The 18,056-nt window shown below is 31.8% G+C and overlaps 1 protein-coding gene across 10 annotated transcripts in view; it reads right to left on the minus strand.

The window, feature by feature from the left end:
• Window positions 1-8,795: 8,795 nt before the first annotated feature.
• Window positions 8,796-18,056, minus strand: part of LOC141454141 (adenylyl cyclase 78C-like) — a 252,026-nt gene continuing 242,765 nt past the window's right edge. For 6 of the 10 annotated variants that reach the window (XM_074128042.1, XM_074128040.1, XM_074128039.1 and 3 more), the window contains 9 exons: window positions 17,824-18,025; window positions 16,969-17,567; window positions 14,418-14,652; window positions 14,222-14,348; window positions 14,011-14,117; window positions 13,815-13,926; window positions 13,245-13,390; window positions 12,939-13,149; window positions 8,796-10,038 (listed from right to left, as the gene is read on the minus strand). In XM_074128042.1, coding sequence (XP_073984143.1) covers window positions 9,701-10,038; window positions 12,939-13,149; window positions 13,245-13,390; window positions 13,815-13,926; window positions 14,011-14,117; window positions 14,222-14,348; window positions 14,418-14,652; window positions 16,969-17,567; window positions 17,824-18,025 — 2,077 coding nt within the window. In that variant the 3' untranslated portion in view covers window positions 8,796-9,700. Of the gene's footprint in view, window positions 12,290-12,580; window positions 12,622-12,938; window positions 13,150-13,244; window positions 13,391-13,814; window positions 13,927-14,010; window positions 14,118-14,221; window positions 14,349-14,417; window positions 14,653-16,968; window positions 17,568-17,823; window positions 18,026-18,056 lie in introns of all 10 variants that reach the window. The other 4 variants (XR_012458475.1, XR_012458474.1, XM_074128044.1 and 1 more) reach the window with 4 other exon arrangements.

An 18,056-nucleotide genomic window follows, 5' to 3' on the forward strand; every position in this document is an offset into this window, starting at 1 on the left:
CATCATAACCAATTACTTTTTTCTTTTACTAAGGTAGAGCCTATAAGAATGTAATCTTCCTCAGTGCACTAAAATAACCCCATTTTTTGATTAAATTAATAAGAATTAATTGAACTGCGGAAATCCAAATAACTGGTATTTCAAACAAAAATAAAAATACAGAAATCAAACAAAAAACAACATTCTGGTAAAAAAACACTCACGACTTACCTAAATGCAGTTTACATAAAGAAATTTCTTGCTGAAAAATCGTTAAAAACCATAAAATGTATCCACTTTTTCACTTTCGCTCCCACAATTTTCTTCAAGTTTAGAATATTACTTACATATTGAGTTGAGTTCGTATTAATATTTTAAAGGTAATAAGGATTTGCATTATAAATATATGAAACTTTAGAGTAATGCTTACCCACTATCAACCAAAGCCTAAAAAACAAACCTGCAAGCGTTCCATGAATACTGGAAGTTTAAAAAATTGTTTAATCTATAGGTATACGATAAAATTCCAAAAGATTAAAAAATCGATTCAATCAAGTGGAACTTGACTTTCAGTTGACTGTTAATGCCAAACAATATATTATTTGATTTCATTCTACTCAACTTACATTGGAAATTAGTTTTTTGTTTTGTTTTTGTGAAAGAAATGCGTTTAAAATGCTCTAAAAAAAAAAAAAGAAAAGTTAATAAAGATATAATTATATTAATAACAATATTAAAGATTAAAATGAATTAACAAATCTGTGTTACATAATCTCTTATATCTCAGTTATGTAGACAGTTATGTATGTACAATATATGATAAGGTTCAATGCTTATGTGATGGTCTCTGTTTTCTTAAAAATCATAGAATTTTGTTTTGATTATTGTTGTTTTTGATAAATTTTGTCGTGAAAATATAGTAAGATTCTCGCTTCTTTCGTAGACCTATCTGCTTGTAGGATATGAAAAATAAACTGCCTTTGCGGGGATCCTCATTTTTAGTATCTCCTCCAATGTAAAGATCAAGTTCATAAAAATAAACAGCTACTTATTATTGATAGGAAAACCTTTAATAGGTATATTAATAGGAATTAAATATATAGTGAAACTACAAATTTAAATAAGATTATTGAGCGAAAGTGTTACTTTTCAGATTTCTTTATTCACAAAAATTCCAAGTTTCACTATAAATTTCATTGTGTAAATTGAGGAACAAAAAGTATTGTAAGATTTCATAAAAAAAAGAAAGAAAAGAAATTTGCTTTTAATGTTCTCATCTGTTGTCCTTTAGTTCAAAATAATGTATAAATTGTCAAAATAAAAATTAAAAATATTATTATTATTATTATTATTATTATTATTATTATTATTATTATTATTTGCAAGTAGATCAAACCGGATTATTATTTAGAATTATAATTTATGAGATTAGATAATGGTGTCATAGCATTTCATTTCAGTATCTTGTTTCTTTACTCGTCTGATAGGAAAAACATAATTATCTTAAACGGGCAGAATTTGCCTGTTTTCATCCTCTATAACCTATTATGATCATATTAAATAAATGGCTATAAATAATTTTAGGATTCTTTATATTAAAAAATAAAAATAAATAAAGAGATGTGAATTTAAACTTCCTTCTAAAAGTGCTCCTAAATACAAAAATCCAAACAAAGTTTGAAGAGATCAGATAAGTGACATTATAATTTTACGACTCTCTCCACTTGTTCCACAGTGAACTTTTCACCATTAAGTTCTATGCTGATAAGAACTTAATGGACTTCAAAGCCCTTCCATCTTTCTAGACAGCCAGGCAATACTTAAAGCTTGACGGCTTTTGAAACAACCTTATCCCTAATTATTGAATGTAGTCAGGCCCTGATGAGGCTTTTCCGGTGCACCTAGGTAGCTCTTGGATGGGTGCCAGGACTTGCTGGCTTCAACCGGGCTAAGGTTGCTGAGAAACTGGACAGAAATGGCGCTGACACACCATTCATAGAACCTCCAATAACTTTCCTGCGTATAACAAAGAGTACCATGCAAGTGTCTTTATTAAGTAATAGTTTTGGTGATTGGACAATAAACTCAAGAAGGTAACTCTAGGAATCAAACACGAAGAATGCCAGTATTACGAAAGACAGAACTGAAGAGATCTTCGACATAGGCAGAAGCAAAATTAATCTGTGACTGGCTATTTTCTGAGCACGATAGGTTCGGAAAGTAACTTCTCATTTCCTAAATTGTGTTCAGAGATGTTTGTCTCTTGAAAACGATGAACTAATAATTTCACAAAAAAAACGATTAATTGCTAATACCTCGACTTCGTAAAGAGCGGAGGTTTTTATTCAGGGAAACGGACTGGTTAGTTGCACCTCCCAACAATGTGAAGGCCAACAATAATCTCCTTCATGAAAATCATCAAATTAGGAAAGTTTATCTAGCCAAAGTCCAAATGTTTGTAATTGTTTCAGTATCTTGTTATTGCAGAGAAGGAAAAAACTCAAAGCAACAGCAAAATTGAAATATGTTTAAATAAGAGAATTTCTAAATACTTATGTATTATACAAAAGGTAATAAAAAAGAGAAAAGTAAATTTATAACAATTTGCGAGATAAAAGTTACGTTGTTGAAATGACTGGTTATGGCGATAATGCAACAAACTAGTCTGCAAAAAAGGTCAGTATTACATAAACACATTTCATGACGATATAAAATTAAAAGAAATCACCCACTCTCAATATTATATTTTTTGTATTTGGTAGGTTCCAGTGTGCTTTAATAATAAAAAAGGAAATTTTTGCTGGTGAATTACGTTGAATATTATTTATTGTATGTTTCAATCCGTTAAAAAACACAAAAAAAAGAAGTAAAAAAAAGGATTTAATGCGTATGAAACTTCTGTAACAAAACTTTCAAACCCCTTCTTTTAAAGTTATCCTTTCATTCAAATGGAATGAATTTATTATAATTATGTTTCACGTGAGAACTTGTAGCCTAATTAACTAGCTGGTCAATTGTTAACCTTGACAGTACGGTCAATAGCATCGTGGATTATGTTAGAGAAGGGTCATCGGATGTTCAACTGCAGATCTTTTAGCAAATAGCATCAATAATTATTCTTTTTTTAGGTCATCGGATGTTCATCTGCAGATCTTCTACAAAAAAATTAATAATTATGTTATCTAGTGTTGTATATCTATTATAAAATCAGTTCCAAAGGTTGATTCAACGGTTTTAAAATTATTATTAAAATGTACTCTGGCAAACTAATTATTGCATTACATTATTTTTGAATTGTTCTGTAAACATTATTTTAAAATTGATGCTGACAATCTATTTTCTAGTTTCTAGACTTTTACACTGGTCTAGTATCCCTTTATGTCCTCTTAGATCAAGCCAATCAACATTTCAATGAGCAGACGAAAATAAAGGACCTTTGCTTTTTTAAATCGCTCTTTCCCTAATATTTTGTATTTAATTTTGTTTTAATGCTAACAAATGTTTGATTATTATACTCTATTTTTAATTCGGCAAGGTGGGTAGATATGTTGTTTGCCTTAGACAGGGATTTCCGTGTACCTGGTTATTTGCTGCGTGTGATCGATAGCTACCTGAGTAATAGAGAGCTGAGATACAATACGATAGAGGGACCTCGGCGGAAGGAAATTACCGGTGGTGCCGCCCAGGGTTCTATATTGGGACCTGACTTGTGGAATGTAATGTACAATGGGATTCTGTGCATGGAAATGCCTCTGGATTCCTTCTTGGTTGGCTATGCGGACGATATTGCCGCTATTATTGTTGCGAGGGATGTGGAGGATGCGCAGTTAAGATTGAATCAGGTGATGAGGCGCACCCAATCCTGGATGGAAGATCATGAACTGGAGCTGGCTACAGAAAAAACTGATGTTTTAATGATAACCAGAAGGCATATTCCCACAAATGTTCGTGTACAGGTAGGGGCCTTGGCCGTGGAAACGAAGAGCAATGTCAAGTATCTTGGTGTACATTTAGACACAAAGCTCACGTTTGGTGCCCAGCTTAAACATGCAGCAATGAAAGCCGCTAAAGTCACTTCCGCATTGAGCGGGTTGATGGCGAACACAGGAGGACCTATTGCTAGCAGACGACGCTTATTGATGTCTACTGTCAATGCCATCTTGCTGTACGGTAGCGAAATCTGGGCTGATGCACTCAGCAAAGAAAAGTACCGTAAGCGATTGGCTGTGGTGCAAAAAAGGGGTGCACTTAGAATCGCTAGTGCATATAGAACGGTGTCTGAACCGGCGGTTTTAGTGGTGGCTGGAGTGACACCTATAGATCTGCTCGCTCAGGCTAGAAGGTCAATCTACTTGCAGAAGGATGTTCTGGGGAAAAGCGAGGCTAAGGCGCAAGCTAGAGAGTTCGCTAAACGGGCTTGGCGCGAACGATGGCTGGCTGATACTCGGGGTCGATGGACAGCCAGTCTCATCGGAGATCCTGCAGCTTGGGCGGATAGGAGACACGGCGAGGTGGACTACTACCTAACCCAGTTCCTAACCGGCCATGGATACTTTTGCTCTTATCTTGGCAAAATGGGTAAATTAGCCACAAAGGATTGTATTTTCGGGGACTCAGCTAACGATGATGCGTATCATACGTTCTTCGAGTGTGAAAGATGGGCGGAGGAAAGAGCGAGATTGCAGGAAAGGACTGGTCCGCTATCACCGCATAACGTAGTTGATACTATGCTGGTTAGCTCAGACCTATGGGAGGAAGTTTCGTACTTTATTAGGTCTGTGCTAAGAAGTAAGAAGAGGGAGCTAGACCGTCGATAGGATCTACGGCCCAGACAATTAGACAAATTTAAGATGCATTTAATACGAGGCACCACCCTGAAGTAATGCTTATGGCGGTTCCGGGGTGGACGTCATGCCTGAAGAGGAGGGGGTTTTTTAGTGGGTAGAACCCCACACACCCAGACTTCATCTGGAAGGTGCCTGTGGCATTTTTCCCCCTCGGAAAAAAAAAAAAAAAAAAAAAAATACTCTATTATTTACATATTCTCTCATACACATACACTTACAAATAGATATATGTATTATACATAACTAATATAATTGTACTATATTTATTACATCCGTTGTTACTTAATTAATATTGAAAAATATGTTTTTTTGTTAAAATTATTTTTGGCAATCTTACATTACCCTATAAATTCTACAAAACATTTAACGCAAAATGAAATTCCCTGGAAAAAACGCTTACATTTTTTTTTATCTAGAGAAATGTTCCTTTTTATTTTATAATAAATAATATAATAATATAAACTTTGACCTGAAAAACCAATTTTTATAGCCAAGGTTTCGATTGATATACCATTTAATAAAATCAATATTATTATAGACATAATTTTAAAAAAATCATTCAAGGATTTTTCAGAACACGGGAATTTACCGTTGTTCTTGTTAAGAAATTTACACAGTATAAATAAACTTTAAACTTTGCTAGTATACTTACCAAGTAATAGCAATGGAATGCCTAAAACCCTAGGACCTTTTTACAAATGGAGAACAAAGAAAAGGTAGTAAGTAACGGAACTCAGGAAAAACCATTGGGTTGAGGTAAAATAAGGTTGTTGTAAATACTTTTTCTTTTTTTATGAAATCAGTGTAAAATAGACACTCTTCATGAAAGCTTTTACAAAAGTTTTTAGGAATAGTGATGGCAAATTTAAACTAATGCTCAGAATAAATGTGATTCAACAACCCTGTCAAGCATTTAAGTTGATGTTTTGAAAAGTGAGATCTACAATTTATTTTGGTTAACATTATTTTCTAATTCCCATGGGATAGGGTTGCTAGGATAAAAAGAACTTAATACTGTATACCTTCAACTTTATTGAAGGATGTATTAGGGATGGCAATAGGCTATTTTATTTTCGACAACAAAAGGGTACAACGACAGGAGTTTCTCAATATTCTCTCCCATAAACCTATAACAATTTTGCGCTGTAGGCATAATTATGACATATTGTTGTTAATGGGTAAAAAAAAAAGAATTACATTTGCAGTAGTTTAAAAACTATGAAATTATTTACTTATATAATTTCCGTAAATTGTGATAATTATTTTTATCTGAAGTGTATGACTTTTCAAGGCAATGGTCTAGTTTCTCTTAATGTAAAAAAAAAGCATTTGCAACAGGGCCGGCTCCAGGTTTTTTATGGGCCCTTGGGCGATAGAGCCTCAGCGAGCCCTTTTTGTGGAGGATTCAATTGGTGACAGCCAACTATTTTAAAAATTAAACAGTAAATAAAGCATCTAAATAAACAGGCCACGCCCCCGGTCGCTATTCTGAAGATAAGCCGTAGTCTTCTTTGACAGTCATTCTGTTTAAAACCATGTACCTTGTACTTTGTTGATTCAACTTCTTGATTCGCTTTTATCGTTCCTTCAGAGTCTTCCACTTGGAGGGGAGGCAAGTGCCGGGTCCCCTAGAAGCGATGAGGGGCCCCTGCACTTCCCCAGGTGCTGACGTGGGCCCTAATGTGTATACATCCCTCCTCTGGCTTAATTATTAATACACTGAAACAGAAATCCCAATATTTCCGGTCCAACTAGACGAGAATTACTTATTTTTTCCTTTTATTTTGCAATTGTTACTTCAAATTGTTTGTTCAATCCAATTTACGTCTGAATTTCGAATTACCGTTAAAAAATAATAGGAAAAATAAGAAATTTTGGTCTAGTTTTGAACAAAAGTATTTGATTTCAGCTTCAGTGTACTAATAAATAATACAAAAATGGATAGTACACACAGCCTTTAATTAGAAGTTACGATTGCAAAATAAAAGGAAAAATGAGGAATTCTCGTCTAGTTTGACAGGAAAGATTGAGATTTCTGTTTTACACATTTAATTACTAAGCCAGTGGTGGAATGTTCTCACAGGGTAGACCGAATTTGAAGTTACGATTGAAAGATTAATGGAAAAATAACGAATTCTCGACAAGTTTGACTGTAAAAATAGAAATATCTGCTTCAGTGTAATTATAAATTAGCCAATCGTAGATTGTACACAAAGGCTAGCTCGCAAATCATGTTACGGTAGCAGAAGTCAAGGAAAAATGGGGAATTCTCATCTAGTGTGACTGGATGTATTGAAATACCTGCTTCAGTGTATCATGGAGTAAGCCAATGGTAGATTGCATCAGGAACTTGAAGTTATGATTGCAAAATGAATGGAAAAATGAGGAATTCTAATCTAGTTTGATTAGAATGATTGTTATTTTCTCCTTCATACTATTAATAACTAAGACAAAGGAGGATTGTTTATACTCACAGAGTAGCCTAAATTTGGAATTACCATTGCAAAATTAATGGTAAAATGAGTAATTCTCCTCTAGTTTTAAACAGAAGAACGAGATTTCTGCTTTAGTGAATTAATAACTGAACCAGAGATGGAATGTAAATACAGAGTAGCCTGAATTTGATGTTACGATTGCAGAAATAATCTGACTGCTACCTTTTATTTGCTATTGCAATTAAATATCTTTTATTTTACTTAAAAATTTGCAATATTTACGTACCAATATAAAATGTATGCTCAAGTAAAGCAAATCCTCTTTGTGTGACTATAAATTCTAAGGAATACCAAAGCTATAATTCTTTTTTCTATTTTTTTAATGCGAATAAGATTTACACCTTATTTACATTTAGGTGAGGAAAATATCAGCCTATGTCAAACAGATATCTCTCTCAAGCAGTTATTATAACATTTCTTAAGTTATATAATTTTTAATTATTATACACACCCTTTATGTGCTCATTGGGACATTATTTCTACCAGTGGTAAAACAAACATCCAACATTGCGTCAAAGGGTAGTTTTAGTTTGAGATACGGCCAATAGGTAGTAGCAAGTATCAGACACCATCTCTCAAATTGAGCGAGCAGATGATGCATTCGCTACATCGAATAATTTTCGTTTAAAGATAATGTTGAAGAGAAATTTTACAATTTCTATTAGAGAGTTACTATTTCTTATAGAGTGGCTTAATTAATTTCTCGAAGCTCTAACAGGAGACTTCTTTAGAATTCAAGAAATTATGTCATGATGGTGAGCAGTTTAGCGAAAAGGACTGCATATAGCTTCTTTTTTATTTATGTATTTTATAATTGCAACTGGTCACTAGTTTTATTCTTTAAATTATGAAATTAAATAGGAGACCAGATGGGAATGAGTTTATGGGCTGAGGTGTAGCCTGTTGGATACAATTTGATTTGAGTCCAGATACTTACTGTACTTATATCCTTGGGGCTTTTAGCTTTCTAACTGGAAGCAGGCAATGTCCTAAGATGATTCGAAAAACCCAGTGATAAAATATATGACACCTTCATTAATGGAATAAATTTTCTAAAAAAGCAATGCCTATGAATAAAAAACATAATATTTCGCAATAATTGTTCAATAACTGATTTTAAAAAACAGTAACAATCTTCGTAACACTCTCAAAAATTCTATATATCTTGAACACTTGATCAAAAAACGGAGTCTTAGTCAAAATAAAAACTCAGAAGAAAGAAATGGCTTCCAATCAAATCGATTACTTACATCTGAGATATCCACCCTTATAGAACGTTTCTTAAATAAATATTACTGAAGGGTAAATTAAAGTGCTTGGTCCATTTCCTAATAGTTCTCTAGCTCTTAATTACAATGAACAAGAATGAATATAATTAATGCAAAAAAAGGTGCATTTATAAAGTACGAATGTCCAACAAATTAGCCAAAAATAATAATTCTGAAAATAGAGGGATGAAAAAATAGAAAGTAAGTCATTCCAAAATACAGTTTTTACTATAATTTAGTTCAAATACATACAAATAATTTTAGATTTAGATTTTTTTTTTTTTAATATAAACAAAAGACAAATATCAATGTTACGTTGTTTATTAATTTAGGGATGAAACATTTATTTATATCTTGGAAGTTACAAATATTTAATATGATAATTTTCATTTTTTTTTTATTTAATAAAAATAAAAAAGACAGCAATATTTTTGTCCTCTTATTTAAAAAAAGTGTGAAATGATTTTAGGTACGTCTGTTATAAAACTATGATATACACAATTAATTTAAAACCACAGTTTTGTGTAGGTACACTTTGTTAGATAATAATGTTAATTGCATTAATTTTGTTAAATAAATTAACTGATACGAGGCATAATTTAAGTAATAATAAATGTAAATCCAGTCTTCAACTTTAGTTAGATAAATTTAGTTTTAGTTTTTTAGTTAAAAAAAAAAAATTGTGATAACATTTTTTAAAAGATGATTAATGTGCCCGCACATTGCCAAATATATAAATATAGATTTATATGTTTCTAAACATTATAATTTGTAAAATTTAAAAAATCTAAAACAAGTTTAATTTGTCCGATATATGTTTTAAAAGAATTTTTATTTAGTAAAATAGATATAAAAAAAAATTAAAAAAACTTTTTTAAAAGACAATAAACTACTTCATTTCATTTTAGAACTATAATATTCCTTTCTTTCTCACCCTCTCTTAGGCAATCAAGCACTATAGGACATTTTTCACATCTTGTTCCCGTAAAATCTGGCCTTCATTGCCTACTTCCGATCCTAAGATCTATAATACAATGACTTTTATACATATATATTTTTTTATTCAATCTCATTTTGAAAAAATTTAGGTCCCAACTTGTTAAGGTGTTCATCACCTTCCATGCTCTGTTGTATTATTAAAATTCATAGAAACAGAGCGTAAATTTCCTTGAGATAAATTTGGTGATGTATTTCTAGTGTCCGGCGCTGAATGTAGGAGCGTAGGATCAACAGATAATTGCCTGACATTTATTTGTGACGTTGTACTAATACCAATACCATCGTTATTGTTTGGATGATTCAATTGTCGTCCAGTTTTTGTTGTATTGCGTCGTAACGGAGATGGCGATGGTTTGGATATTCGAAAACTACTAAAATTAACTAGGCGATGACCAGCCGATAATGAGGTTGCCTGTTGAGATCTTGTACGACTTAATACGCCTGTACTTTCTAAAACACAATGTTAAAATAAAAATTATTTAAAATGTACTTTAATAGTTATTACTGTTTTACATTTTTCTAAAAATCGATTTAGAGAAAAGAGTGATCTTCAATAACTCCTAACAAGGTGGAAACCATACCCAATTCCCTAGGACAGAGTAATGAAATATTTACTATTTTGAATGATCCGTGTCATTCCGAACCATTCTTTCACTCTTTTTCAAATAATTACTTCTTCAAAACTTTTGTGGGTTTTAGAAAGAAAGTTGGTGAACCTAATAGCCAGTGGAATGTCTGATTACGAAGATATTCAATAAATGAAATTATTGTCAGACAATTGAATTGACAATTGAACTTCTTTTACCAAGCAGAAAGCCAAGTATGTCTTCTTTCATGAGAGTTTACATTCCAACTTCATTTTAACTAACACGAATAACAATAATAATAAAAAAACTTTATCTATTTTATTTATCTTTCTATCTTTTACCTTCTTAAAATATCTATAGAAGAAGAAACATTTTTTGAACACCATAAAGTATAAACAAACAATTTAAAAAATAAAATAAAAATAATTTACTATTTAAGGCGTTTTCAATTACAATTTTTGCTAATATCTAAAGTTAGAAAGAAAGAAGCAGTTATAACTGAACTGAAAAGATCAAACACAACATGAGGGCGAATAGCAGAGTAAGTCTCCTAAATAAATATTAGCTTATGTACATGATGCCATCATCTCAGTTATTATATAGACCCTTCTTAAAACAAAATGAGGGATAAATCCGTAGGGATACATTCCACAACTGTGCGAATTACTCGGTTTAAGTGCAATTGTTACTTGGTATACAACAACTGAGGGAATACTTACTAAATACTTAAAATTTCGGCTTTTGTAAATTATGTAATTAACATTTGGAATCAAAAGTAAAAAAAATTGAAAATGAGAAGGGGTAAATTCACAAAGGACTCACAAATTTTGAAAATTCAAGAGATTCGTAATTAATAATAAATTGCGAAAAGGATTTATCTGAACTAGAACAAATAAACTGCATTTTACCCAAATTATCAAAATTTTTTTTGGTTATTTATAAAACATGATTGTTACCAGGAATTTATTTGAAGGTAAATAAAATATTTTCAACAGTTGATAGGCTGTTATGATTACACTTGAACTAAATATCGGTGCAGAAATGTTTTTGGGTTTTGAAGAGACAAAAATATCTTAATTTAATGAAATCAGATCCAGAAATCTTGGTGAAGAATTTTTGTATAAAATGCTGAATAAAAACTGAATTTGCTTCTAATAATAAGGCGATAATTCCAAATAGAACATTAGTTAGCTATAAAACCACAATTTCCTTTTCTACATTAGATAACTGATAACATTTATTTATTTAGTTTCCTAGTATTCTGTTTCAGATTGATGAAAAGCAAGCTTCTATAGGCGTCACAATAGCACTGACTATTCATTTTCACTATGAAGATTCATAATTAATAATTTAACATCTTCTACTGTTTTTTGGACCAACCTCGTTGTAATAACTAAATCTGACTTTTTTTACTTGATATAAACGATTTGAAGTCAAAGGAGGTTGCTGACATTAAACAGAAAATCATTGTTAAGGACACCAGAAAAGAATTGTTATTCTTGAGCATAATTAATTTGGATGGTACAATAACAGGTAAAAAATTGGCTACAGAAGAAATGAAACAATTTACATACATATAAAATATCTTTTATTCAAGATAAATGCTAAAAATAAGTTGAGTTCAACAAATATAACAGGGTCATAGTTAAAGTTTAAGAATGGACGAAATTCAGAACAACTTTAACTTAAAAAGTAATATTTTATCTTCAATAAAGGAAGGTTATTATGTTTTGCAAGTTATCAGAAAAAAATAAAATAAAATAAAGAACTACACGCTATCCTGGTAATAAATCTCGACCTACATTGTTACAATACCACACATTCATTTTAATCCAGGATTAAAGGATAACAAATAAATACAGGCTTCAAATTACGAGACGGGTACCAAAAAAGTATTCATCGATCCACAGTTGCTTTAGAAGTAGGGATGAATTATTACTTTTAAATAACTTACTAGACGAAAGATAATTATAGAGAGTTTTCACAACTGCTCATTTTAACCTGATGTCATTGTTTTAATTTATGTTTAGGTTTTCCATTTCCTTTTTGACCTTTAACAGTAATTATTGCTTCGTGAAAGCGAAAGAGCTCGTCGATGTTCAGCTGCGCCACTACTAAAAAGTAACATTGCACACAAAACAAAAAACCAAGCGAAGAAAAAAATTCAGCAAAAATCATGAAAAATTGTTGTTTAAAAATACATAAAAAAACAAAAAATTAGTTTAGTAAAGCAAAAAATTAAAATAATATTTCGCATTTGTAATATTAGGATTTTTAATAGTTGTTAGTAAAGAATTTGTTTAATCTCAAAAACCCTGCACATGCAAAATGTTTAGAAAGCTCATCATTTAGTCATTTTTAACGTAGTAAAGTCCCAAAAATAGAAAAATAAAATTTAATAGTACCATATATAAAAAAAATCCTTAATCAGGCTACTGACGTAACTCTGAAATTAAAATAAATAAACAATAAGTGAATACTAAAAATGAACTTCAATAAAAAATAGAAAAAAGAAACTAAGAAAGAAACGAAAAAAATTCTAATTTTAGTATAATTTTAAAAATAAATTTGAAATAAAAAATTAACATAAAAAAAATTAAGAAAAAATCTCCATTTTCTTTTTGGAAAGTTGGAAGAAATATAGATACATATAATTAATGTGAGCATGTAGAATTATTCCGTGAGTGAAGTAATTAAGAATATTATTCTATAACTGAACAATAACGTAGAGATCTGTAAAATTTATGATATCGTGATACTTACGTGCGGCATGTTTGAGTGTATTATGCCTTCTTCTAGCCTGTACCATTCCATAAACAACTGCAGCAAGTGAAGCATGTTGTACGGTTGGTTTTGGTCCAGCGTCTTCTTCAGTTTCACCTCTGCCCAATACAAAATATGTTTCCATTTCACCTTTACCTTTTACAGGCACAAAACCTCTATATTCCATAAGATAACCTCTTTCAATTAGCATCTGGTAACAAAACAGAAGTCAAATAGTTAGTAAAAAAAAAAATTGCATTTGTCAATACATCAATCTTCCAACTTTTAATGTGATTATTAAATTACCATCGCAGTATGTTTAGGTACTTGAATTCTTCCCATTTTACCAGTTGAATCCATTCTTGATGCCTCGTTTACAGTGTTACCCCAAATATCATATACAGGTTTTCTTGCACCAATGACACCACCCACTAATGCACCACTGCTAATTCCTGTAAAAATAATAAATTATAAATTTACAAAACTACCACCTCAGCTAACATAAGCGGGAATTCAAATCACTTCGCTGGCCTGACATAGGCAATGTGTAAATCTATCTAAAAACAAAAACAAAAACTACTTTTTTGAATTTTGATTGATGGAAAGAATTTCTAGCGAAGCAAAAACTGAAGCAGAATGGGATAATGGGATCTAAAACTGACCATGAGGAATAATTCCGGAATAGAAACGGAATAAAAATGTAATTGGCCTCAGAATTAAATGGATTTGGATCTTAAATATGTAGAAATAATTGTCTGAAAATGTGGTATGGATTTGGATTTCTTTCTTACTCATTTTAATCACATAAATATAAATATTTTGTATAACTTAAATTTAATAACTTAATTAATAATAAAGGATAATACTCATTCTTACCTACTCGAAGATGAAAATTATTAAATGAATGTTTATTAATACTATCAAGCGACTGTTTCATAGCAAGACCAAAATCAACTAAAGCACAAACATGAGAATATCCATCTCCGTTCTGGGAAAAAAAGCACAAGTTAATCACAATAATGGATTAATATTTTTTGAATGTTTTATTAGATGAGTAATTTTAAGTAATTACTTCGTGAGTTGGATTAAGTCCAGAAGCTGCCATGTATGAAGCTCCGACTGTTTTAATTTTTTCTATAGAACTGAATCTTGGTTCTGACAATAACTCATCAAAATCAACTGTTATAAAACACAAAAATATTATTAGTAATAACTCAATTTAAAGATTAATTAATTTTAGTTGATCGATAGAATTTCAATTTTGATAAATAATAACAGCTTACCAATAATTTCATTTAATAATCTAATACATTCCATTCCCTTATTTACATCTTCTGAATAGAATTCAGTGAAATTTGGTATACTAGCAAACATGACGCCTACCTTATTACGAGTTTGTGAATAGAGTTCCTAAAAAAAGAAATAAAGAGTAATTTCACAGCTTTTATTTCTCTAATAAATATAGATTTATGTTCATACATCAGCCACTCGATCATGTAAGAAATGATGTGCCACATGATCTGGTAATATATTTCTTAATAACTGTCTGTTATTTTTTCTCGTCTCTCTCATATCAGCTAATTCTCTTTGTGCTTCCAATTTCCATAGAAAATCTAATCTTGAAGTTATTTCAACTAATCTTGCATGGTATGCTACCAGTGTCAGAAATATTGACAACATTAACAACATCTGCGCTGAGAAAGGCATTTTTAAGCTAAAAAATAAAGTGGGAGTTAACAATAAATTAAAAAACCTACAAAAGATTTTATAATTATTCAATAATTGTTAAAAATCAATGCATCCTTTTCTCATAAAAAACCTAGGCACTTAAAATAGACTACATATTTCTGATTTTTAAAAACTTTTTTTCTCAAGTTGCGATGGTCATTAGCGCCAAAAACGTTATTGTATTAATTTTTAGGCTTTAACTTATTATGCATAATTACCTATTGCAATAATTATTTACTTAGGGAGCTTGATTAGAAAATTGACTTGATATGATACATTAGAATATTAAGTCACTGTTAGACAAAAAAAATATGCACAAGCTAGATAATATGTGAAATGAAAGATGAATACGAGGGTCGTTTGAAAAGTCCGTGCAAAGTCAGAGAGATAGCACTACTGGCGCGTATCGAGGTTATGTTTAGTTAGTAGCATCTCTTGGAAGAACACACACCAAGTTTCAGCCAGATCGGTCTATTTCTTTGTGTTTGGCATTCGTTTGAATGGAGGAAGTCGAGTGATTTTCAAAAAATGGACGAAAAAGAATTTCGTGTGTTGATTAAACACTACTTTATGAAAGGCAAAACGCCTCAGGAGACTAAAGAGAAGCTTGATAAACATTATGGTGACTCTGCACCTTCGATTAGAACAGTTTATGAGTGGTTTCAAAATTTTCGGAGTGGCCATATGGGCACAAGTGACGCTGAACGTTCTGGACGCCCTGTTGAGGTTACTACTCCTGAAATCATTGATAAAATCCATGATATGGTAATGGATGACAGAAGAGTGAAGGTGCGTGAGATTGCTAGTGCTGTGGGCATCTCGAATGAACGGGTACATAATATTTTGCATCAACATTTGGACATGACAAAGCTATCCGCAAGATGGGTGCCGCGATTGCTCACGCTTGACCAAAAACGAAATCGTGTGAAGTGTTGCAAGGACGGTTTGCAGCTGTTCCAGAAGAATCCGCAGGACTTTAAGCGTCGTTTCGTCACTGTGGATGAAACATGGATACATCACTACACTCCTGAGACCAAAGAACAATCTAAACAATGGGTTACCAAGGGGGAATCTGCGCCAAAAAAGGCGAAGACCGTTCCTTCGGCCGGAAAGATTATGGCGACTGTCTTTTGGGATTCGCAAGGAATAATCCTCATCGACTGTCTGGAAAAGGGTAAAACTATTGCAAAATATTATTCATCGTTATTGGACCGTTTGAAAACCGAGCTGCAAGAAAAACGCCCACGATTGGCCCACAAAAAAGTCCTTTTCCATCACGACAACGCACCAGCTCACACCTCAGCAGTTGCGGTCGCAAAATTAATGGAAATAGGGTTCCAACTCGTTTCACATCCCCCCTATTCTGCAGACTTGGCTCCCTCGGACTACTATTTGTTCCCCAATATGAAGAAATGGCTGGCGGGAAAAAGATTTTATTCAAACGAGGAGGTGATTGCAGAAACGAATGGCTATTTTTCAGACTTGGACAAATCCTATTATTCGGAAGGGATCAACAAACTAGAGCAGCGTTGGACAAAGTGTATAAGCCTAAAAGGAGACTATGTTGAAAAATAAAAAAGGTTTATCCCAAAAAATTAAGTAGTTTTTATTTTTGCACGCACTTTTCAAACGACCCTCGTATTCTTTATCAACGTACTGCCTGGCATTAACTTTTATAAAAACTTGTGTTTATATGAGCTTTAAAAAAAAACATCACGAGGAGTAGATGAGGTATTGTTATAATTGTAATGTCACTTCCATTCGTGAGTACTTGTGCACTAGCTACAGAGCTCTCTGTGAAAAATACATCGATACTGTCGGATAGTAAAAAGAATGAAGCCGCATTAACTTATATCTACACCGGCGCTATCTTCCATTAAAAAACCCACTCCGAGATTTGCTTCTAAGAAAATATGGTGAACACAAGGAATTCAATGGCGAAATCAACCGACTGGTGTTAAATAGTTAAATCGCAGTCAAACAGTAGGAGAAAAAGTTAAAGCAAGAACAGAAATATTTAAAAACAATAACTGTTTCGATTAGTACACAAAATGAATACTCATAATTAGTTCGGAGGGCTTAATAGTAGGGATTCAGCAAGAAGGTACCACTTATACTAGAATAAACTATTATTTTAACTGGCAACACAAGAACGAGATAAGACTAACTCCTCTACTAAGCAAAAAACTGTAACTAACTAACTAAGCAAAAAAAAGTTGAACGCTATTAGGCTTTATCATTGAATTTAAGACCAACATTTATTCAAGAACATACAGAAATTATTCTTTAAAAACGTACTTACTGTTTATCAAGCTGAGGTTGTCGAAAAACCTCAGGATATGCTGCTACAATTAACCACGTATATCCACCCACCATAACTAAAGCTAAGGCAGTTTTGACTAAAAAGTAAACCTTCAACGTTGTTGCCAAAGCAATTAAACACAATACCCATGTGAATACAAGATGTTCTACATGAATGCAAGCAATAAAATATGCATCATGTTCCACATTTGCTGAACCAATTTCATCATCGGTATTTATTATGCTTTGATCATCAGTAGCATTTCTTTTTACTCTATTATGTTTATGCTTATATTTAGCTAATACATGAGTATTATTATTTAAATTACTTAAACGATTGAAAGTATCTATACTATAAAATCCATTTATATATGCACGTAATGCATCGTAAACATTGTAATTTTTAGGTGATCTGGAGATTATATTTTTCTTAGGTCGAATGTACAATTCGTTTAATTGTGGAGGCACGTAATGATCAACTTTAATGTTCGTAATAACTTTTGTTGTACAATTGTTGTTAATGCAGCTTGTAGTTGGTAGAAAATCAGATGTGCTGTTTTTCAATGCTTGATTGATCATAAGATGTTCTGGCAAAAGTACCTAAAATAAAAAATTATCATTAATTGAAATTCTGATAGTTTAAACTAGCTACTTCAGTAAGAAGTTACAGAACACGTGCATATTGTTTAATAAATGAAAATTAAATCTGTCATTTAAATTGAATCCATTTCATAAACATGTCCGGTGTGAAATTTTAGACATCTAAATTTAGACTGTAATAAATTTAACGTTCCAATAACAAGGATCAATTTAAAGTAGTAGACGAATAATAGGAATTAATGCGAAAGCTACTTACCAATATTAAAGCTGAAGCTATACACATTATAGCTAAAAATCCTAAAATAAAAAGTGTTCTTCTAAATCGGTTATGAACTAGAACAAAAGAAATAAGTTGAAGACGTTGTGGTAAATTTGGTAATTCTTCCGCCATAACAAGTAAAACAGCGCAAGTTAATAAAATAGTTGCAGAAAGTATGAGAACGGTTAGAATAGTGCATCTGAAATGAACAAAGAAACATAAATAAATAA

The sequence above is a fragment of the Rhodnius prolixus genome, unplaced genomic scaffold (genome assembly GCF_049639745.1).
Source record: "Rhodnius prolixus isolate KJV_2025 unplaced genomic scaffold, Rpr scaffold_9, whole genome shotgun sequence".
NCBI classification, from domain to species: Eukaryota; Metazoa; Arthropoda; class Insecta; order Hemiptera; family Reduviidae; genus Rhodnius; species Rhodnius prolixus.